Source organism: Cervus elaphus, chromosome 10, assembly GCF_910594005.1.
Source record: "Cervus elaphus chromosome 10, mCerEla1.1, whole genome shotgun sequence".
In the NCBI taxonomy this organism is placed as follows: domain Eukaryota; kingdom Metazoa; phylum Chordata; class Mammalia; order Artiodactyla; family Cervidae; genus Cervus; species Cervus elaphus.
Window position 1 is genome coordinate 16,646,315 of NC_057824.1, and position 22,288 is coordinate 16,668,602.

General features: G+C 43.4%; 2 protein-coding genes across 2 annotated transcripts in view; one reads left to right on the top strand and one right to left on the bottom strand.

Moving 5' to 3' along the window:
• Positions 1–606: 606 nt before the first annotated feature.
• The window catches only part of LOC122702301 (ATP-binding cassette sub-family A member 17-like), an 86,689-nt gene continuing 65,007 nt past the window's right edge, over positions 607–22,288 (top strand). The window contains exons 1-8 of the mRNA XM_043915980.1: positions 607–692; positions 1,246–1,507; positions 10,301–10,428; positions 12,173–12,335; positions 13,985–14,244; positions 16,779–16,895; positions 17,838–17,955; positions 20,751–20,924. Of these exons, the coding sequence (XP_043771915.1) occupies positions 639–692; positions 1,246–1,507; positions 10,301–10,428; positions 12,173–12,335; positions 13,985–14,244; positions 16,779–16,895; positions 17,838–17,955; positions 20,751–20,924 (1,276 nt within the window). The 5' untranslated portion in view covers positions 607–638. The remainder of the gene's footprint in view (positions 693–1,245; positions 1,508–10,300; positions 10,429–12,172; positions 12,336–13,984; positions 14,245–16,778; positions 16,896–17,837; positions 17,956–20,750; positions 20,925–22,288) is intronic.
• Positions 8,390–8,821, bottom strand: LOC122702303 (DNA polymerase epsilon subunit 3-like). The gene has a single exon (XM_043915981.1). It carries the CDS (start codon positions 8,819–8,821, stop codon positions 8,390–8,392), a length of 432 nt encoding a protein of 143 aa, XP_043771916.1.

The window sequence follows — 22,288 nt, forward strand, 5'->3', positions numbered from 1 at the left end:
CTGCTGCAGGGAGGATGGGCTGCAGGTTGGCAGGAGCAGTGATACCACTGAAGAGGCTCTTGCAGGCATTCAGGTGAGAGATGAGGCAGTGTTGGACCAGGGTGCCTAGAGAAGCGGTGGTGAAAAGGACTGAATTCTGGTGTATTTCAGAAGTAGAGGCAGTAACCCTGTGTACCTGGAAGATGAACTGACATTGAGGAGAGGAAGACTAAGAATGACCTATTTTAGGAGAAAGATATGCGTAGACTCATTTGGGCAGGTTGAGTGGAGGTGACAAATAGGCAGTTGAACATTTGGGTCTAGAAGTAACTCAAGGTTGGAAATGTAAATTTAAAAAGTCATCATGTAGATGGATTTAAACCCAAAATTGTGAGTGAGAGCACCTACAGAGTGATGCCACTCTGAGTCCACAGGTGGACTTTAATATTAAAGTCCTGGAGCACTTTAATATTCAGATGGTAGGGAGGGGAGGGGTCAGCACTGCTGGACAGGAAGGAGGAAAAGTGGTCCAGACGGGGCTCTGAAACCCTGAGAGCAGAGAGCTTCCCAAGCCCCAAAGAGTCACTCAGCATTTTAACGTTTAACATCTCCCCATTTGTCTCCCAGCTAGTGACGATTGCTCCTCTTCAGCTAGAAAAATGACGATGTTCAGGAACTTAAAACTTCTTCTCTGGAAGAATTTCATTTTAAAGGTGGGTATGGTTATCTGTGAATGTGAGTCTCCTTCGGAGGAACCGAATGATTTAGTTAAATTGGTTTCTAATCATGGAGTAAAGAAAAAATTAAGAACTCATAAAGGAGCCCTTTTCTGCAGATGAGCCACGTTTCTGTGGTAATTCCGTTCGTTAGCTCTAATTACTGAAGATAACCATTGTTGCTACTGATTTCTAGCCATTGGTGTTACAGAAAAGATAAAAGCAGATGTTTCTAGCTAATTCTCATTCTGGTTTTTTTTTTTTCTTTTTTATGTGTTGTACAGGAAGGCTGGAAGAAATATAAGCATTCTTTGATATACACACACACACACACACACACATAAGTGAAGCATAGTTGATTGAAAGTGTTCTTAATGGAAGAACATTTGCCATGTAGTGACTTAATGCTTGTGTTCTATTTTGGATTAGCATATTTATGAGTGAAGTGTAGTTGATTGACAGTGTTCTTAATGGAAGAACATTCCCCATGTAGTGTCTTAACGCTTGTGTTCTATTTTGGATTAACATATGGCTTTTGTTTTTATTTTAGAAACGAAAGACTCTGGTAACAGTCCTTGAAATCTTGATGCCGTTACTGTTTTGTGTAGTTATACTATATCTTCGTTTTGGTAGTTTGCCAAGGAAGAGACCTCCTGTAGACTACAATGTAATTGACATCACTTCTCTGCCGGAATTCTTCAATCAATTTCCTCTGAAAAGTAAATTTCAATTAGTTTATATCCCTTCCAAAAGTGAAACTTTGAAGAATATCACTGAAATGGTGGAAGACTTCTTTCCTGTTGAGTTTGAAGGTTAGCCATAAAGATGGGGGCAGGACAGAGGGGTCATTTTTATAAAGTCTAGTTTGAAGTTTTTTCCTGTGAGTTCTTACAGTAGTGGTTCCACATCTGGGCTCTCCAAATTCTAAAGAGTCTGCATGTGTCTTTATTATTTCACACAACACACATGAGAGACTTGTATATTTATGTCGCAAGGCTTCAAGGCTAATTAAAATGTGAAGTGTTTGTTCTAACTCACCCAAAGTGACGCTGGTCATCTCATATATTTAATCAGAAGTCCTGGTTTGCAGTTATAATATGTCTCTGTCTAATAAACAGAAAACACTCAGAGATTCTGAGTTAGCCTTTTACCCGATCTCTTTTCTCCTCTTCTTGTCCCATTCTCATCCAGTCTCTAGGTGGAGCCAAAAAGGTCTTTAAAAGATGGGTGGAATCTGGCCAGTCCCCAGCCCACGTCCCTCAGCGGCTTCCTGCCGCACTGAGTCAGGTCGGGCCTTCCCAGTCTTGCCTGCTTGCTCTCCTCGTGCTCCCTTTCATATCCTGGGCTCTGGGAGCCTTTGCTCCCTCTGACAGAACGCTTTGCCTCCAGCTTTTCCTTCTTATCATTCTGGTTTCAGCTAAGATGGCACTTATGAGTGTAGGTTTTGGGTTTCCCAGTTCTGCCTTTTTCTCTCTCACAGAATCCTGTTGGATGTGTTCACAGCATCTTGATAACTGTTTACTTACATTGCAGCTCACTGCTTCCTGTGCACTGTCTGCCTTTCCCGCGGCGCTCTGCCTCCGCCACAGGGCAGAGGATGTGTGCGTTCCATTCACACACTGTGCCCGGCGCACAGTAGGTGTTCAGTACATACTTATTGAGTGAATGAATGCAGTTAGGTAGATAAAATTTTTCAAAATGTGGAATACTTTTTCAAAGTTACTATAATTATATGTTTTTATAAAGTATTCTGATAATACATAAGGCAGAAAGTGAAAAGAAAGGGTTCTACTCCCCCACCTCTTGAGTGCCACTCAATGTGACCGTTCTTTTAAAGGTCCTTAGTTGTAGAATGTGGGGAAACTGTTTCGAAAGTTGTGCTTTATGCTTTCCTAGTATTCTAAAATACTATTCTAATTCAGCTACCTTTTATAAATACGAGATTACAAAATTAAAAAAAAAAAACCAGAAATCCTCCCTGGTGAGGTGATAAAGTGTGATAAAACGTGATGGTCTACCCATAGGAAATGGGAGGGTGGTGGGTTTCAGGGGCTATCCAGGAGGGGGACAGCAAGCAGCCAGTCCCTCAGGTGACTGAGGATCTGGAAGTCAACAGGTGAAGCTGACGTGGTAGAGCTGGGTGAGGTTGGGCACGGCTATAGGAGCACAGCGTGCAGAGCTTCGCTAGCCTTGCCAGAGCGTCGGGCTTCCTCCTGCGTGCAGAAGGGTCCATTGCAGGACTTTTGAGGAGACAGGTTAGACTGCAGTGTCCTTGTTGTACCAAGATTTCTCCGACTATCCTCTGGAGCACTGATTGGAAGGGGCTAGTACTTGCAGCGGAGAAGGCAATGGCACCCCACTCCAGTACTCTTGCCTGGAAAAATCCCCTGGACGGAGGAGCCTGGTGGGCTGCAGTCCATGGGGTCGCGAAGAGTCGGACACGACTGAGCGACTTCACTTTCACTTTTCACTTTCATGCATTGGAGAAGGAAATGGCAACCCACCCCAATGTTCTTGCCTAGAGAATCCCAGGGACGGGGAAACCTGGTGGGCTGCTGTCTATTGGGGTCGCACAGAGTCGGACACGACTGAAGCGACTTAGCAGCAGCAGCAGCAGCAGTACTTGCAGACATTCAAGAGGGAAAGATGACTTGCTGACTGCTAGATCCAGCGCTTTCTCTCCTTTGTCCTCATCATGTGGGGCTGCTTTCATGCATTTCCTGTCTGGAATTCTCTGCGGCTTGAGTGCTGTGATACTGCAGTCTTCATCTGTTTCCACCTCCCTTCTGTTTCCATGGGTGTCTTCCTGGCTCACTCCTTGTCCCCAGACAGCTCTCGCCTTATTACAGAACCACATGTGACACAGAACAGAGTTCGGAGTTAAAGTCCCTTCCCTAATTCCACTTCCCAGAATTCTTTGTTAACTGTTTGGGATGTATTTTTATGGAATTAAAAAGATTTTTTAAAGGAACTTAAAATTTACAATAAATACAAGAATTCCTTGCTTTGAAAAATTGCAAACAATATTATAGAGATAGGGTTTATGCCATGGGCTTCCTTAGTCGCTCAGTGGTAAAGAATCTGGCTACAATGCAGGAGATGCGGGTTCAACGCCTGGGTTGGGGAGATCTCCTGGAGGAGGAAATGGCAACCCACTCCAGTATTCTTGTCTGAGAAACTCATGAACAGAGGAGCCTGGCAGGCTGCGTTCCATGGGGTTGCAAAGAGTCGAACACAATTGAGCGACTGAACAACAACTAATACCTTCAGGCCATTCCCCTAAGCAGATCCTCCAGCCTAGAAGTAAGCACAAGCAGTAGCTTGATGATCTCTTCCAAACCATGACAGACATCTGGGTTTTTCTTCCCAGCATCTACCCACCCTTTTGATACACACACAGAGCCTGTTCCTCCCTGGAGGCCTGATTCCTTTCCCACTCTGAGCCCGTGATGGCCCCACCCTGGGTGCAGGTTGACTTGTAATCTCTCTGTACTAGTTGGCAGTCCCCTCACTGTAGGGGTTTGTCCAGGGAAGACACATAACTCAGTAAGACTCAAGGAAACAGCAAGATTTTTTCCTGGGGATCTCTGGGAAAGAGATTATTGCTGTTCTGCTTCTGGAAATATGGCACACTAGGTTATTTGGACCAACCCAACTATCAAGACAAATAAAATAGGGTAAAAATATATTGATCCAGGGAATAATTACTTAGATGTTAATTTCATAATTGTTCATTAAACTGAACGTTTGTGTTTTGTATGCCTTCCTGTAAGTATACTATTTTGTGCAATTTAACAAAATATGTGTGTATGTATATGTGTGTGTTTAAAAAGGCAACCTAAATAAGGCTAAGGAAACAAAAGAACAACAAATCTTTATATAGGATAAAAGGAAAATTTACTCATAATCCTATCACCCAGATATAAGGGCTATTTAAAACCTTCTATGGGCTTTCCTGGTGGCTCAGCTGGTAAAGAATCCACCTGCAGTGCGGGAGACCTGGGTTTGACCCCTGGGTTGGTAAGATCCTCTGGAGAAAGGAATGGCTACCAACTCCAGTATTCTGGCCTGGAGAATTCCATGGACTATATAGTCCATGGGGTCGCAAAGAGTTGGACACGACTGAGTGACTTTCACTTTGATTTTTCAAAGCCTTGTATACAGCCTTCTTTCCTTTTTCCTAACAAAAATTGGATCATCTTGTATGAACTCTTCTTAACATACTTTTTATTTATTGTGTTGTTAAAATATTTCTGTACTCTTGGATATTTTTCTAAAAGAAAAAATCCAGGTGAAGGAAAGAACACAGAGGTCAATGGAATCCTCAAACTGCTTCTTGTGAAACCTGCATTGTACAAGAGGGAACTGAGCTCATTCAGGTGGGATGTCTCATAGGAGACCATCTCCCATAGAGCCAGGACCCCAAATGTCTGTACTCTCACTGTAAGCTTGAGCCAGCAGAGAACAAGCCTGTTTCCCACCCCGGTTGGGCTTCCAGAAAACAGCACAGCAGCAGGAGAGCCCGCCCCCAGAGTTTGGAGCCCTGATTGTCAAAAGAAGAGAAAACCCCTCAAAGTACAAAGTGAGATGTCGATGGCCAGATGCAAATGTCACCCTCCTCTGAAAGAACATGCCATGATTCTGTATCTCAAAGAAGGGCAGCCACAAATATGTCACAGTCAGTGAGCACATACCAGGAAGCAAGAGAGCAAGGGTGAAGATCATTGTGAACGACAGATGGCAGAAACAGAACCAGAGATACTTCAGATAATGGAATTATTAGCCTCACATTATGAAATCACTGTGTTTGCTAGATTTAAAAATATAAAAAACAACCTGAAAGTGTTTGTAAATAGCATTCCACTGTAAGAGTCGCCTAGCAGATGTGAGGGGGGAAAAAGAGCCAAATAGAACTTCCAGAAGTGAAAAATAATCAGAATATAATACAAAACTCAGTTGAAGGTAAAACTGGTGAACTGGAAGACAGAGCTGAAGGAAACTTTCAGAATACAACATAGAGAGAAGTGAAATGACAGAATATAGAAGAAAGGTTAAGAGACAGGGCCCTCACTATTCCATTTAGAACTTCAGCTGGGAAGTCTTAGTCCCAGGAACTGCTAGCAACCATCTTAGGACATCAAAAAAGTAATACAGAGGAAGAGAAAGAAAGTCTTTTTTTAAAAAAGTTTTGTATTAGAAGTTCCATGGGATCCCAAAGGAGTTGAGCATGACTGAGTGACTAGACAACAACGACGACAGCATTGTGTTGGCTTCAGGTCTACAGCAAAGTGAGTCAGTCACACACACACACACACACACACACACACACACGCCCCTCCACTCTTGTAGGCTCCTTCCGTGTAGGCCACTGCGGAGTGTCGTAATGAGTGCTCTGCAGTAAGCCCTTATTATCCGTTTTATATGTGGTGTGTGTGTCGGTCACAGGCTTCCAATTTATCCCCCAGCTTCACTGTCACACTGAGTGAAGTCAGAGAAGGACAGATACCATATGATATTGCTTATGTGTGTAATCTAAGAAAAGGGTTCAAATGAACTTAATCTGCGAAACAGAAAAAAGTCTTGATCGTACAGTTTGAGAACTGGATCAAGTCTCAGCTTTTGTGGATCAAGTGGTTGTTTAAAGAGTGGGTTTTGTTCTGGTAGAAAGGTAAAGTTCAGTTTCACCAACAAGTCTTTTCAGGAGTTGTTTTAACCTTTTTTGTGTGGGGGGCAAGGTGTGGAACAGCTTTTGCCTTAAAGTTAATTTATTCCATTACTAAGGTGTGACTCTTCTGAACACCTCAAGTGATCACCAAGAACTGTCCCCACTGGCTGGTCAGAACTCAAGTGCCTGCTGGTCTCAGTGGGCTCTGGGCACCACTGAGCCGGTCCTGTCCTGCTCACCCAGCCAGGGCACATCATAGTAGTCATTAAAGTGTTCTCTGAGCAGCTTTCTGGGGCCATTTCCCAGCACAGCCTTCTCCTGGGAACTCTGGCCTGCAACTTAAAGCCACTTCAGACTCTTCCAACTCAAACCTCTGTCGATGCAGCCACATAGCTATCTGCGTTCCACTTGGGTTTCCCCTCCCTGTTCTGTGGTCTGAAATGTGCCTTCAGATAGAAAACCAGAGCACTCTTAGTGGTCATCTTATTGTTTCTCTTTTCCCAGGAATCATAATGCTGTGCTATGTATTGACCGTTGTCTGAAAAACTTGATTCTCTTCTTTCCTGTCCAGTGTTTTGGTTATTTGTGGTAGGAGGATAAATTCAATCTCTGTTACTCCATCATGGCCAAAAGCATAAGTCATGGATTTTTTTTAACAATAATGTTTTTTATTATACAAAGCATTATAATTTTCTCAATATTCTTCACTCAATTGTCAACAAACTTTCCACTGTATTCATTTAACAAATCAACAGTGTCAAACTACACTTCACTACCTTTCAGCCTCCAAGCACTCAACTTAAAGAGACCAACAAAAAAGTGCTTAGAGCACCAAATGGAAAGAGAAGAAAACCTGGAAAGGTCAACAGAGATACTTAGAAGCAGTTAAAGGGGATGGGTTAGGGGAGGAATTAAATTCCTGAGAACCATCAGATTTCCCTCATGGGTCAAAGAGGTTTACAGAATCAGTTTTAAGACATGAGATTAGAACTAGGGAATCAGAGGAACCCATACTCTGGGATATTGCAGGTCATCCAAGTTCCTGGGTTGGCAGAAGTAAAAAAAAAAGAGGGACAGAGAAAGTGGGAATGGGGAGCAGAGGAGAGGCAGAACAGAGACAGGTGGTGAGAAGCACAGAGGGAGAAAGTTGTGCCTATAAGAAATAAAGTTTGGAACTTGTCGTGAATTGGAAAAATGAAAAGTAATAGTCACAAATCTGGAAGATGGACTACTGGACACGAAAACCTGGAATTTTATACCTTCCAGGAAGTGATGATAAATCCTGAAGCTGTACAGTGGCAGGCAGTGAGGTGCGTTTAAGACTAAACTATCTGTTTTATAAGAGTAAGACATTGGCAACCTTGCTTAACTAATTCTACTCTGTGGATTTAAAAACAGTATGTGCCTAGAAGGGAGCCTTCCAAGCAGGTTACACGCAATATAGAAGGGCTCTAAGCCACGTGGGTCTGTAGAAAACAATTCAATTAATGTTACTGTCAAGTGAAGAGACAGCAGATTTCATTGTTCTCTTCAACCTTGTTAGTAGTTTCCTAAAGCTAAGCCATTCTGACCACTTGAAATAAGCTAGTATTGCCAAATACTGTATAATCAAATAGGCTGGCTGTGATCATACCCTAATTTTTCCTGAGCCTTAACTGCCTCTGTAATCTGGGACACAGTTGGCAGTGTGGAAGTTATTATTACTTTTCTGGGGGGCAGGGAGGGAACTGGGGATCAACAAGTGCCTAACTATATGTGTATGTAAACAAAAGAGATCAAGAGGCAAGAATCCCTCTTGCCAAAAAGTTATAACCTTGAGACTGATTAAGCAAAACAGGATTCTGCTACTCAGAGGCTCTGAGTCTGGGAAGCACTGGCTTTGATGATAATCCTGATGATAATTCAGGTATTATTTCAATCTTCTCAGGCTCTTCTGCCTAAGACTACTCTGCCCAGCCGGAAAAAGCTTCACACAAATGTGTACCAAGTTTTTGCGTGGTTCATTCCAAGGGGCGTCTCCCCATCGTCTTCAGTTGTCTACTTCCTCCTCTTCATTCTGTTCTTCTTCCTCCAGCCTTCCCTCATCTTCATCCCTGCTTTTGTCTTGCTCTTCCGGACCTGTTTTTTTGTCTTTGTCTTTCTTCTTTTGCTCTGAAGCTTCCTTCTTGCCTTTCTGCTCCCTCCTATAAGCTTCCAGAGCTTCTTTTAATGGGGTAACGAACCGCTGAAACTCCATCTCCTCCATGGTGGACAGCACATCGCTGGCATTCAGTGTCTTGCATTCCCCTTTCATCGCAAAGTTGTTGGCACAGGATGTGGCGTACAGCACGAAGATGCTGGCGGCGCGGGAGATGGCACTCTGGGCCTCCTTGGAGCTGTTGACACCATCCAGGAGTGCCTCCTTGATGATTCTGGTGATTACAGCATTGGGCAGGTTTAGGTCCTCCGGCCTCTCCGCCATGGTCGCGGCCAGGGACCGTCGGATTTTTTTTTAATATACAAAAGAAACTGGCTTACAGAGATTGTGTCGTGATAAAGGAATCAGGAGCCAATGGTAGCTGAAGGACTCTACCGTTTAACCTTTAAGATCACTCAGAGTTCTACCAGGTGCATGCCCTGTTTTTTTTTTTTTTTTTTTAAATCTGGTTAATAAAAATTTCTCATTAGTATTTTCAGAGACATTTGAGAAAATATTGCCACTCCAAAGTGAAACTAGACTCCCGTAAAAAAGGAAACAGTGGAAGAAACAGAGGACTTGGAAATTAAAAATGATTCTCAAAATAACATTCATGGAAATAATAGGATGGACATGTGTGAAGTTCTGTTGGTGATGGGGAAGGTAAAGTCAAGAGAAGCCTCTAAGACTGTAAAGCCAAGAGACCAAGAAATGGATGAAGGAATATGTATGAAGGATGAGGGGACAAACATGAAGGGCATGTCTGGAAGTCCCAGCTCATCTGTTCAGATTTCTGAAAGGAAAAAAGGTGACAAATGATGGGAGGAAAACAGCAATAGAGAAAAGCTTTCTGAACACTGGCATCTGCAGCTCGGGTGGATGTGCTCATCACAAACAAGGGAACAAGAAAGAGCAAACATGGGCCTGTGTTAGTGACATTTCTGAACCCAGGGATCAAGGAACAGAAGCATCACAGGTTTCTAGTTGCCTCTGAGGAATCAGATATTCCCCTTGGCAGTGCTGCGCGCTCAGTGGTGTAGTCACACCTTCGACCTTCTGAGAAAGAATTATTCTCAAGGAGGATCCTGAATTACCAGTCAGATGTGAGGGCAGATGACTTTAAAAACTTAATTCTCTCATCAGAGCAGCTATACTTCTTGATGATTTTGTTTCCACTTTTGGTTTTTATAACCATGAAGAGAAGCTGGAAATGCAGTGATGATTTTCTCATTAACGTGAACAAGAATTGTGTTCTAACTACTTCAGTCCCAAGCAACTTTGTTGTTGATCAGTCACTAAGTTGTGTCTGGCTCTTTGTGACCCCATGGACTGCAGCACACCAGGCTTCCCTATCCTTCACCATCTCCCGGAGTTTGCTCAAACTCATGTCCATCAAGTTGGTGACACTATCCAACCGTCTCATTCTCTGTTGCCCCTTCTCTTGCCCTCAAATCTTTCCCAGCATCAGTGTCTTTTCCAGTGAGTCAGCCTAGAAGAACTCAAATATGCAAGAGCTTTGAGACCCCACAGAGGTTTAGCTGTTATCATTGACTGTGCATTCCCACTGCCCAGGGTGTTTCTGGGTGTCTTATATAGGATGTGCACATTCGTTTGCAGGATGAAGGAGTGAGTGAGTGACATTTGCTAGCCAAGGACGTGGAAGTCCATATCTCTTGGGGTAGAAGGGGGTGGTTGGGCAGCATTTAACACCCTCATCCTCACCCCCCTGCCACCCACTCACTAACTGGATTTTTCTCTTTGCAGTTCTAGGCTGCCCTTCAGTACCTTTGTTTGAAAAGTACATAATTCAAGATCCCAAAGCTTTTTACGTATTGACTGGGATTGTTTTTGATCATAACTTCAATGACAGCACAGAACCCTTGCCACTTGAGGTAAGAGCATCTCTACCGTCACAGTCTTCTTGTGATGCCCGCCTTCAACGTGAGTTCAGTAAGCAGTCCTGCTGCCGAGCTGCGCCTCGTCAGCTTTGTCGGCTGGTGGCTGTCTTATATCCAGAGGAGATGAGACAATACTCCTAATTTCTTATCTTACATACTGTTTTCTTATTCTTCAAAAGAGAAGACATTTTGGAGCGAGCCTGTGTCCTGAGGGTACAGGATGGCATAGTTTCAGCCGCTGGGCTATGGAAGGGAGCCCCAGTGCTCAACCCCATAGACTGGAGTCCCAGTTCTCTTCTTCCTCCTGTGTAACCTTGGGACAGTCACTGACATTCTTGGGCCTTAGTTTCCGTATCAGTTTAATGGAGTTAATAGTAGTTCCTAACTCATAGAACTAGTGTGAGGATTAAACGAGTTTTATGCCTATAAAGTGCTTAGAATGGGGCCTGGAGTAGAGGCATTTTCCAGAAGGATTAGTAATTGTCATTATTACTAATCCTATGGACTTCAGATATGGTGGATCTGTTCATTTAAGGAAAAGGCAGTGTTATAAATATCAGAATATTTGATTTCTGCTTTAGGATGGGAAAACCACTGATGTATAGCTTTTGTGCTCTGCTGTGGCAAATAGATGGGGAAACAGTGGAAACAGTGGCTGACTTTATTTTTCTGGGCTCCAAAATCACTGCAGATGGTGATTGCAGCCATGAAATTAAAAGACGCTTACTCCTTGGAAGGAATGTTATGACCAACCTAGACAGTATATTGAAAAGCAGAGATGTTACTTTGTCAACAAAGGTCCATCTAGTCAAGGCTATGGTTTTTCCAATGGTCATGTATGGATGTGAGAGTTGGACTGTAAAGAAAGCTGAGCGCAGAAGAATTGATGCTTTTGAACTGTGGTATTGGAAAAGACTCTTGAGAGTCTCTTGGACTGCAAGGAGATCCAACCAATCCATCCTAAAGGAAATCAGTCCTGAATATTCATTGGAAGGACCAATGTTGAAGCTGAAACTCTACTTTGGCCACCTGAGGTGAAGAGCTGACTCTTTTGAAAAGACCCTGATGCTGGGAAAGATTGAGGGCAGGAGGAGAAGGGGACGACAGAGGATGAGATCTGTTGGATGGCATCACCGACTCAATGGACATGGGTTTGGGTGGACACCAGGAGTTGGTGATGGACAGGGAGGCCTGGTGTGCTGCGGTTCATGGGGTCGCAAAGAGTCGGATATGACTGAGCGACTGAACTGGAACTGGTACAGTCTATCTAACAATCAGTTGTTAGAACTGGTGCGGGATGTTGTACACTTACAAATGCCAGGCCCATCCCGGGGACCATCGTACTTGATCCCTCAGCACCCTGGAGGTAGGTACTGTTACCATCATTCCTGTTTTACTGATGAGGAAACCTGGCAAGGTTAGGTAACTTGCCCAGACTGCCGTGATTGCTCATTAGGAGATGGGAGTTTGGATCCCGGTGGTCTGGCTCCAGAGCCTGCACTCAGAGCCTTTTCGCAGCACTGCTTTCCTGACAGGAGTCGTGACCCCTCTTGTTTCTTAGGCTGGTCACAGAAGGATGCGGGGAAGACACATCCACGTTTGCCCCCAGAGGACGTCTGCCAGCGTGGGTGCCCTTCCTCCCATCGAAGCTAATGTCAGGCACACCCTTGCTGTGTCCTGTTCCATTTCTGAGTTCCTCGATCTCATGACTGCATTTGTTTTCTCTCTTTCTTCCTAGGTTAAGTACCACTTGCGCTTCAGTTTTTTTCAGAGGAATTATTTATCCTTGAGTTTAATCCTCCCTCAAGATGACGTCCAGGGCTGGCTCACATCCTTTCTTTATCCTCCTAACCTAAGTCAAGAGCCCCGAGACTATGGAGTTTCTGAAGGGGGAGCTCCAGGTGAGGAAGCCTCTGTGCATTGTCATGAGCTGGTTTCATCCAGTCTTAATGACGTCATTTGTGTTGTTTTTGTGTCTGAACACTTGCTAAAATAACATTTCAGAAGAGATTGAAGCAGTGCATTTAGAAATGTGGCATTTACGGAACTACCCTGGTGGTCCAGTGGCTAAGACTCTGTGTTCCTAATGTGGGGGGCCTGGGTTTGATCCCTGGTCAGGGAGCTAGATCCCACATGCCACAGATAAAGATCCCACGTGCCACGATTAAGACCCAGTACAGCCAAGTAAATAAACATTAAAAAAAAGAAATGTGGCATTTAGTAAAATGCTTACATTCTAGAGTAAGTTAGTCCAGCAGTTTAGCCTCTGATTGTTTTGTAATGATACTGAATTGTTCAAGAGAAGAAGGAAGCATTTTGCAAGAATGAGCACTTTCTTTATGTTTCCGTACGTGTTAACTTTCCCGCTTATAACAACGTGTACTTGCCGTTAGCTCCCCGCACTGAGGGAAAACAGTGGGGCGATGCGGAGACTCTCATCCTCTCTCCTCCACAGTAAGCAGTGGCCTCCTGACTGGAGGCATGTGAACCAGTCCTCTCTGGGACTCGCGCCTTCCAAATCCCTGTCATGTTTTGGTCTCTGTCTTCATGAGTGGTTTAGGGTGACCGTCCTCTCAGGGCCCTTGGGGATGAACTACTCTTAAAAAACTAAGTCGCCAGTCTGCAGCACCTTGTAGAGTGGCCACACTTTTGACCTGAAGCCTTGGGCTCGCAAGCCCTCCAAGTGGGAATCCAAGTCCCAGGATTTATAGTTTCATGTGATTCTAGAAAGGGTGTCAGCAGTTCGTGGCAGTTCTCCTGCTTGCAATCACAGATATGTAACAGTTCCCAGAACTTTATCATTAACAATTTGTTCCTGCCCTTTTCACCCTGACACACCTGGAGGCCTCCCTAGGTCTTGGCCACCAGAAGACCTCAGTCCTCTCCATCCCAATGCTGGCATACCCCACTTGGCTCTGCCGGTGTGGAGGGCTGGCCACCCTTGCTTGGACATGGGCCATTATTTCTTAGAAAACTCCAGGACCAGGGATCTTTGCCTTTCAATCTATTTATTGTTCCCAAAAGCTGACCTTGGCACACCAGCTATGCTGTATTGAAACAAGAGTTGCTTATGGTGAAGACTGGTTTTGAGGTTTGGCAGCAAAATTCAGTGACCATAACCCTTGGACTACAGCAGGGACAGTTCAGGGACAGGTCACAGCAGTTGAGAGGGGCTGCGTCTTCCAAGTTCTTTGAATTTGACTCTTCCTGTGTGGTGGAGAGCACAACTGCAGAGTGGGCACCCTCCCCAGAGCCTGAGGACTCAGGGGAGATGCCCCCTGCCCCGAGGATGGTTGTGTTGGGTATCTCTCATTTGTCTGCCCAGAACTCCTGCTTACCCCATTTCTGATAGAAGACACCATCCCTCAGCCACACGAGTCCCACTGTGACTTTCTGCTCTTTTCTTCCATATCGTAGCACCTTGGCTGTAGCAGTGCCTTTTCTATTCCTGACTGTGTGAATGGCTAGCCATCACCCATCTGAATTACCAGTTATTTTGCATCTTTGTTCTTAATCTCTTGTGCTTGATATCCATTGTTTTCTCATGTAGGATACTACCAAGAAGGCTTCCTGTCCATACAGCATGCGACAGATAGAGCCATCATGTGGCACCACGCTCCCACTGAGACGACCGGGCTGTTTCAGAGCCTCAGTGTGCTTCTGAAGAGATTCCCACACGGTGCCTATGTCCGGGACAGCTTCTTCCTGGTCCTGCAGAATGAGTTCCCTCTTTTCCTAATGCTCAGCTTCATCTGCATTGAGCTCATCACCATCAATTCCATCGTACTGGAGAAGGAGAGGAAGCTGAAGGTAATCGCGTCCTACAGACAGGTGGCCAGGAGTATGTGGGAACTGCTAATAAACAATGGCCAGGGTAGGAGGGAGGCCAGGGCAGGTGAGAGGTGGCTTTAGCTATGAGAGCAGCCTTCGAGGTGAGTTGGAACTTGGATGTTCTTTCACTATTTTAACCGGCTTGCAGCTTAGCTCATGTTACTAGGTGAACTCTTACTTTCAGAAGGGGAGTGTCTGTCCTAGGTTCCTGACTTGCCAGCACACTGCCTCACACATGATAGGTGTGCAGAAATGTTTGTGAACTAACTGAAAAATGAGAGGAATAATCATCCAAAATTAACTCAGTCTATTTTGTGGCAAGGTAGACAGGGAGCGATCTCTAGAAGCCACAGCTTAAGATAGGGTAGATCTTTCTGCACTCCTCTGTTCCTTACTGAATCTCTTGTTACTTCTCTCCTCACGTTTTGCCCTTAAAGAAAGCCTCCTCTGCGTCTCTCCGGCCCCTCATCTTTTGCTGATGCTCATGTGCTGAAGTAGGTGGCCAGTGGCTCCGTGAGCCGCACTCGGCCTCACTGGCAAGGCCTGGTTTGCTCTGCCTTCTCACGCGATCAGTCTGCCGGGGAGGCCGTGGCGGTGGGTTGCATTTCCTGTTTAATCAGACGTGGTGGAGGGTAGGGGTGTTAACCCACTGCAGCGGGTGCTGCTGAGACAGGGCCTGATGGCAGGCCTCTCCACTTGGCTCTGCATGGACTGAAAAGCTCCACGGAAGCCAGAAGCTTCTGGTGTGCTGTTGGAAACCCTTTCTCATTCCCAGCTCAGGGGAGGAGTTTTCTCTTTCCTATTTGTTAAGTCATTTCAGCAACAGATTGGTGGAGGGAAGGGGATGGGCATCAGATATTTTCACCCAGATCATTGACTTGGTTGTGTGTCTCCCATTTCACACTTGAGTTTGCTCTCTATACAAAAATAAAGAACACTTTTGAAGAGCTTAAAAGTAAACACCAAATAGTATTTAAAAGTAGGACATTTAATTCTTAAAACCCTGGAGAAAATAAAAAGAAAGAGAATATAGTCCATATACCAAAAGACAAAAAACAAAGGAAATCATACACACACAAAAAAGCACATACAACAGAAGATGTAATATTAAATAAGAAAGCAGAAGGCCTTCTCTGGTGTCTCAGTGGTACAAAATCTACCTGCCAATGCAGGAGACACAGGTTCAATCCCTGGGCCTGGAAGATCCCACATGCTGTGGAGCAGCTAAGCCTGTGTGCCACAACTACTGAACACACGTGCTCTAGGGCCCACGAGCTGCAGTTACTGAGCCTGTGTGTTGCAACTAGTGAAGCCTGTGGTCCCTCGAGCCCATGCTCCACAGCAAGAGAAACCACTGCAATGAGAAGCCCGTGGACCACCATGAAGAGTAGCCCTAGCTCACCACAGCTAGCGAGAAGCCTGCACCCCAGTGAAGACCCAGCACAGTCACATGAGCTCCAATGCTCCAGTGAGCAGCACACACATCAAAAGAAGAGTTCATGTTCTGACATCGCAGTACTGGCACACACTACATGTTTATGTGCTTTAAGTGAAGATGAAGTCTTAAATCATGTGTATGTCATTTTTGTGATTCCCTGCTTTAACCAACTCATTTTTGATTCATTGACCTACTACCACTTCTGATCTTTATAAAAGATAAAAACTCTATTTCTGTGCTTAGGGCATGGAGTATACAGAGTTATTACCACATATATATCTCCAGTACGAGACTGTGAACTTTTGGAATGCAGTCGCTCTACCTGTGGTATTTTTTCTGCGTGGTACCCAGCATAGAGCTTTGCATTTATTCACTTACCAGACATTTTTTCACCTGTGTTTGCTAGACATATGCATGTGAGTTACAGATACAAACGAAACCGTCCTTTTCCTCGGGTGATTCATGGCAGTAAGGTCATGTTACAAAGGAACCCCCAGTGCCTGGGTAATGGGATGTGTGGATGTGCTGGCTGTATGGGGCTATATGGAGCTGAGCAGAGAAGGCTTCACAGAGCAGGTAACACTTGAACTAGGTTTTGAAAATCAAGCAAGATTTCAATAGGTAAAGAGAGAATGAGAGAAAAAAGAGAGCAACATGTGTGAGAGGCAAAGCAAACAAAAAAGACACAGAGGTTGAGATGTGTTTAGTGAATTATAGGAAGATTTTCTGTGACCAGAGCATAGGATGCCGAGGAGTTTAGATTCTATCCTCAGGGCCATAGGAGCCATTCACGGATAGTCAGTGTTCAGTAAATGAATGAACCAGCAGTTTACTAACCATAGCAAAAGAAGAATAATTTTAACCTAAGGTCTGTCTCTACCAGAGAAACTCCACTCTCTGGTTTGTTAATCTCTTTGCAACTCAATCCCCACTACATCCATGATCCGCCTCTTCCCAGGACACACATAGGACCCTTCATCCCAGACTGCTCAGGTTTCAGTAAAAGACAGCTAAACCAGACCAGTTCAGACTGAGCCGGAAGACCCTGTAACGTCTGGTTCTTTTCTCTTTCTAGGAGTATATGTGCATGATGGGGCTGCAAAACTGGCAACACTGGGTGGCTTGGTTCATCGTGTTCTTTATTTCTGCCTCCATTGTTGTTTCTTTCATGACCATTCTCTTCTGCACAGAGGTACACGTCTCTTGTCTTTCAGGATGTGCTAAGCTCTGGAGATAATGGGGGTAAAGTATGGTGTGGTGTGGGTGGTGGTGGTGAGATTCAAGAGATGGTGAAAACACAGTGATTGATGAACATTTTAAAAACCTCAGGTTGACATGTGGTGGTATTTGCTAAGCCTTTGGCAGAGGAAGCATTGAAATTTATGATCTGGGAGAGCTTTGCCCTCCCTCCACTTCTCCAGTCTTCAAGTAGTGGGCCTGAGGGTGATTAGTTCATTAGGAAAGTTGAGTTATAAACTTTAAAACATTGCAAATTTTGTGCTCTGTAAATAATTGAAAATAGCTATTGTAAAAGTTAAGAATGTTCTTTTATGCCCAGGTATCTCGTTAATTTTTCCTTTTATGCTGTCAATGGAATTTTGTGTTCCAATTCACTAACTTGTGTTTAATAACTAAATTATAATATATGGATATATGAAAATTTGCCTTCTAAATTACCAAAATTGGAGCATTTTGAATGTAAAAAGGCAGGAAAACTCAGACTATATAGCAAAATATATAAACAAAGAAAATTGCCTGAAAACAATAAAAAGAGGAGATAGAAGATATTGAAAGGAATACTAAAATTATTTGTAGTAGTTATAATGGTAAATACGATAAACTCTCTTATTAAAGCAAAAAGGACATTCACATTGGGCCAGAAATTGAATTCAAACTTATGCTTTCCTTAAAAAAGGTATACACACAGAGCATGATTTGTAAATGGTAATGGAAGCTGGATTAAAGGTCTGCCTTAAAAACCTATATATATATATATATATATATATTATATATATATAGTTTTATTTAAGATAGTCCTGGTTTTTAAAAATTTACACATTGTTTTAAGGGTCTTTTACGCCTTTTCTTCATTCTTTCCATGTAAGAATTATGTGCCCCTGTGATTATTTTGTAGATTGAAGAATCAGCAGTGTTCGGAAACAGTGACCCTAGTTTGATATTTGTGTTTTTAATGTGTTTTGCAATTGCCACAATTTTCTTTGCATTCATGATCAGCACTTTCTTCCAAAAAGGTGAGTCCTAATACAATTTTCTGTCAGGGAGTTTTTGTTTTTGTTTTTTTTTTTTTTTAGGGAGTGTGTTTATGACTTCTTTTCTTGGTAGCATTGCTATTTCCATTACCTGTGGCATTAATTATTATTCCTTCAGAGTCAAGTTTTCACTTGTATGGTTACTTTAACAATGGAATAATTCCATTCCCCATTAAAGACATGTGAAATTAGTACCGTATATGTATGCTTTTATGCTTCTCTGGGCTTCTAAATGTTATTTCAAAATAGATGGAAATGATAAGTCACAGTTTGGAAGGAAGGAAAGGCTAAGACTTCCAGGGCAGATAATTTTCCAGGTCCTGATTGTGAAGTTGTTGCATAACAATAGTAAGACACCATAATAAAAGAGGAACTCCTGGGAATTTGGTTCTGTCAGGAGGGGTATTACCTCTAAAATGATAGGTAGAATAGATGAATCATGAAAGGCAAAAATAATAAGAAGTTATGCCAAAGAGTGCAGGAGAATTGAGTTATGGGTCAACCTAGAGAGGTGCAGATAGAAACACTAATGGAGGACAGGCCTGGCAGCTGGCGACACAAAAAAAGAGGGTTTAAGAGAACTTGGGGAATTCCCTGGTGGCGCAGTGGATAAAAATCCTCCTGCCAATGGAGGGGACTTGGGTTCGATCTCTGGTTCAGATCTTCCTGGACCTTCCAGTTTCCCAGGAAGATCCACCATGCCATGGGACAGCTGAGCCTGTGCACCACAACTACTGAGCTCACCTTAAAGCCCATACTCTGCAACAGGAGAAGCCCTCACAAGGAGAAGTCTGTGCACCGCAGCTAGAGAGTAGCCCTGGCTTAGCACAACTAGAGAACAGCCTGCTCACAGCAGTGAAGACCCAGTGCAGCCAAAGATAAATAAACAAAAGTTAAAAAAAAAAAAGAATTACCATATGATCCAGCAGTCCCACTCCTGGTCATATATCTGTAAGAGAAAAACTGTAATTCAAAAAGAATCATGCACCCCAGTGTTCAAGACATGAAAGCAACATTAGTGTCTGTCAGCAGATGAATGAATAAAGAAGATGTGGTATACAGATAATGAAATATTAGCCATAAAAAATAATGAAATAATGCCATTTGTAGCAACATGGATAGACCTAGATATTATCATACTAAGTGAAGTAAGTCAGACAGAGAAAGGCAAATATCATATGATATCACTTACATGTGGAATCTAAAAAAAATACCAATGAACTTATTTACAAAACAGAAACAGACTCACAGACACAGAAAACAAACTTGTTAGCAAAGGGAAAAGGGAGAGAATAAATTAGGAGTATGGGATTAACAGATGCACACTACTATATATCAAGTAGATCAACAACTGGATTTACTTGTTACATATCAGAAGGTCTTGTTCCGGCCTCAGAGCACTGCATTTGCATCTCAGTGTTTATTCTGACCTTGAGCAAATCAAAAGATTCCATATCCATTTCTTTGGAAAATGATAGCACTTATAACATATTAGCAATTATTATCAGCCTTTACAAAAGAAGCAAATTCAGAGAAGCTACAGGACACCCAGAGTCAGCCATCATTCGTGTGGTTGGGTTCAGTGAAGGGCTGCCTGATGCCTTAACGGTGGTTCTTTCTGTTATGTATGCAATCCTTACATTTTTGATCCTTGTTCTTTTAATTTCCTGGAATGCAAATGTTTGCCTTTATTTTATATTCATTTCCCAGACTTCCATTTGATTGGTTTATCTCCAAATCTGGAACCACTATGCTTAGGGCCTGGAAATCTTGAATCCTTGACCCATTGTTTATGAGTCCCATGATCTTGAGCAAATTTATTTAATGTGGGTTAATAAATAAATTTCCTCCTCTGAGAAACAGGGAGGTTAGGAAGATTACTATATATAAAGTGCTAGGCACAGTGCCAGGCAATGCTCCAGAGATGCTGTTTAATCTACCGCTCATCTTTAGTCTTCCCTGATAGCTCAGTTGGTAAAGAATCTGCCTGCAACACAGGAGACCCCAGTTTGATTCCCAGGTCAGGAAGATCCCCTGGAGAAGGGATAGGCTACCCATTCCAATATTCTTGGGCTTCCCTTGTGGCTCAGCTGGTAAAGAATCCGCCTGCAATGCGGGAGACCTGGGTTCGATCCCTGGGTTGGGAAGATCCCCTGGAGAAGGGAAAGGCTACCCACTACAGTATTCTGACCTGGAGATACATAGTCATAGTTCATGGGGTCGCAAAGAGTCGGACATGACTGGGTGACTTTCACTTTCATCTTTGGAGAAGACGGTTTTTACTGTTGGAGATGTTATTAATGCACTATTGGAGAAGGCAATGGCACCCCACTCTGGTACTCTTGCCTGGAAAATCCCATGGACGGAGGAGCCTGGTAGGCTGCAGTCCATGGGGTCGCTGAGAGTCGGACACGACTGAGCAACTTCACTTTCACTTTTCACTTTCATGCATTGGAGAAGGAAACGGCACCCACTCCAGTTTTCTTGCCTGGGGAATCCCAGGGATGGGGGAGCCTGGTGGGCTGCTGTCTATGGGGTCGCACAGAGTCGGACACGACTGAAGCAACTTAGCAGCAGCAGCAACAGCAGAGAAAGTTCTAGGCAGTTAAATGCTTGTGCATTTTCATAAGATGTATTCATTTTTTAAAGTGCAACAAATCCTCTTCATCTTTTGATAGTGAAAGTACAAGTGTAAAAGGTTTCTATCAAAATTTCTGAAAAGAATGCTTGTGCATTATTGATGAAACTCTTTTCATTTCTGCCTTCTGAATCTGCAGCTCATGTTGCCACAGCCTCAGGAGGCATCATCTTCTTCTTAACCTACCTCCCATATCTCTACCTTGCGTTTACATACAGCCGAAGGAGCTCCTTCCAAAAGATTGTCTTTTGCCTCCTCTCCAACGTTGCCATGGCACTGGGAGTCCGATTAATCTCCACATTTGAAATAAGAGGTGAGCCTTACCTTTCTCAAGGTAAACTGCCTTGACGTCTTGCCATTTCCTGACAGGCAAAGTTGACCTTTATTTCCAAGCAAATATGACTGGTTCATTTTATTCAGTGTTTGGAGCATTTATAGTATACTTACATCGATGATAGGTACTGTAAGGAATACTTAGGAAATATGGAATAAAGCTTAGACTGTGCAGGTTGCAATGTAGTTTGGGGGAAAAACTAAAGCGTGCTGATGATTTAGGGAATTATATGCCTATATAACTGTATGGATCTAAAATGCATAGAGTTATGATTAGAAGTTCAAATAACCCCTCAGAACTTCACAGATGATGTCGTGCTATTGCAGATACCATATTATATCCTCATTGGCCTCCAGGTGAGTCTTCTTTCACAACAAGCTAGTCTAAGGGACCGTCATCAGACGTGTCCTAGCTCCCTTACAGCCTACACACTTTGGGGTGGAAAGTACAATGCCAAGTTTTCATTTGTCTCATGTTTCTGAAGTTTGAAGAGTTTCCGCAACACCTACAGTCATTGCAGAAGATTGCGGCCAACATATCAATCTAATTGTAGAACGCTGAGCCCTGTGGGGTCTCAGTACTTACTGAGTGAAACTGTTTCACATTTCAGTGGTGGTAGGATGATCCACTCTGAGCACTCCAGCAAGTTGCTTCATTGCTCAGTGTTCGTTTTTATCACCAGAATCCACATCCCAAATGACACAGCTGGTTTTGCAGCAGATAGCAGGGATAGGAGTTGAAGTTGGGTCTAGTTTGCGGGTCTCCTTACTGCCACTGGGATAGTCTCCAATGGCCAGTTTAGAGGCATCGCCTACCAATGGATTTCTTTGTTAAGTTGGGATGGTCTAAATGGGTTAAGGGTACTTAAAATTTAATAAAAGATGTTAAGTTGGCCAGAATTTATTGAAGGTGAGTGACTTTCTTTAACAAAGCAATGTTGATCCCATAATTCACAAATACAGGGGAAAGAGTAGATTTTAAATGGTGTATCTGATTCCTTCCACATTTGTGAATGACTGTAGATGCTTAATGGGGTCTGTTTGTTAAAACTGAGGGAATCAGAGTGAGTGGTTGGGCCTATGCTAAATTTGTTCCTGTGCTAAGACTGTCTTGATTATTTATGATCAGTGTTTTTTGCTGAAAGGCATGGGATAGCCCACAAGTGCTGTTGCGTTACAGCTGAAGGAAATGCAAATGCATATGACCATAAACAGGTAGGATTCTCTAAGAATATAATTGATGAAATGCTAAAAATCCAAGGATAATATTTCTTAGAGTCCTCATGCTTTCACTGGATTAGGTTTTCCTGGTCATCTGACCTATCTGTTCAAATCAGACAGCAG

Coding starts and splice junctions, on each gene's coding strand:
- LOC122702303 (XM_043915981.1), bottom strand. CDS start 8,821: ATGGCGGAGAGGCCGGAGGACCTAAACCTGCCCAATGCTGTAATCACC.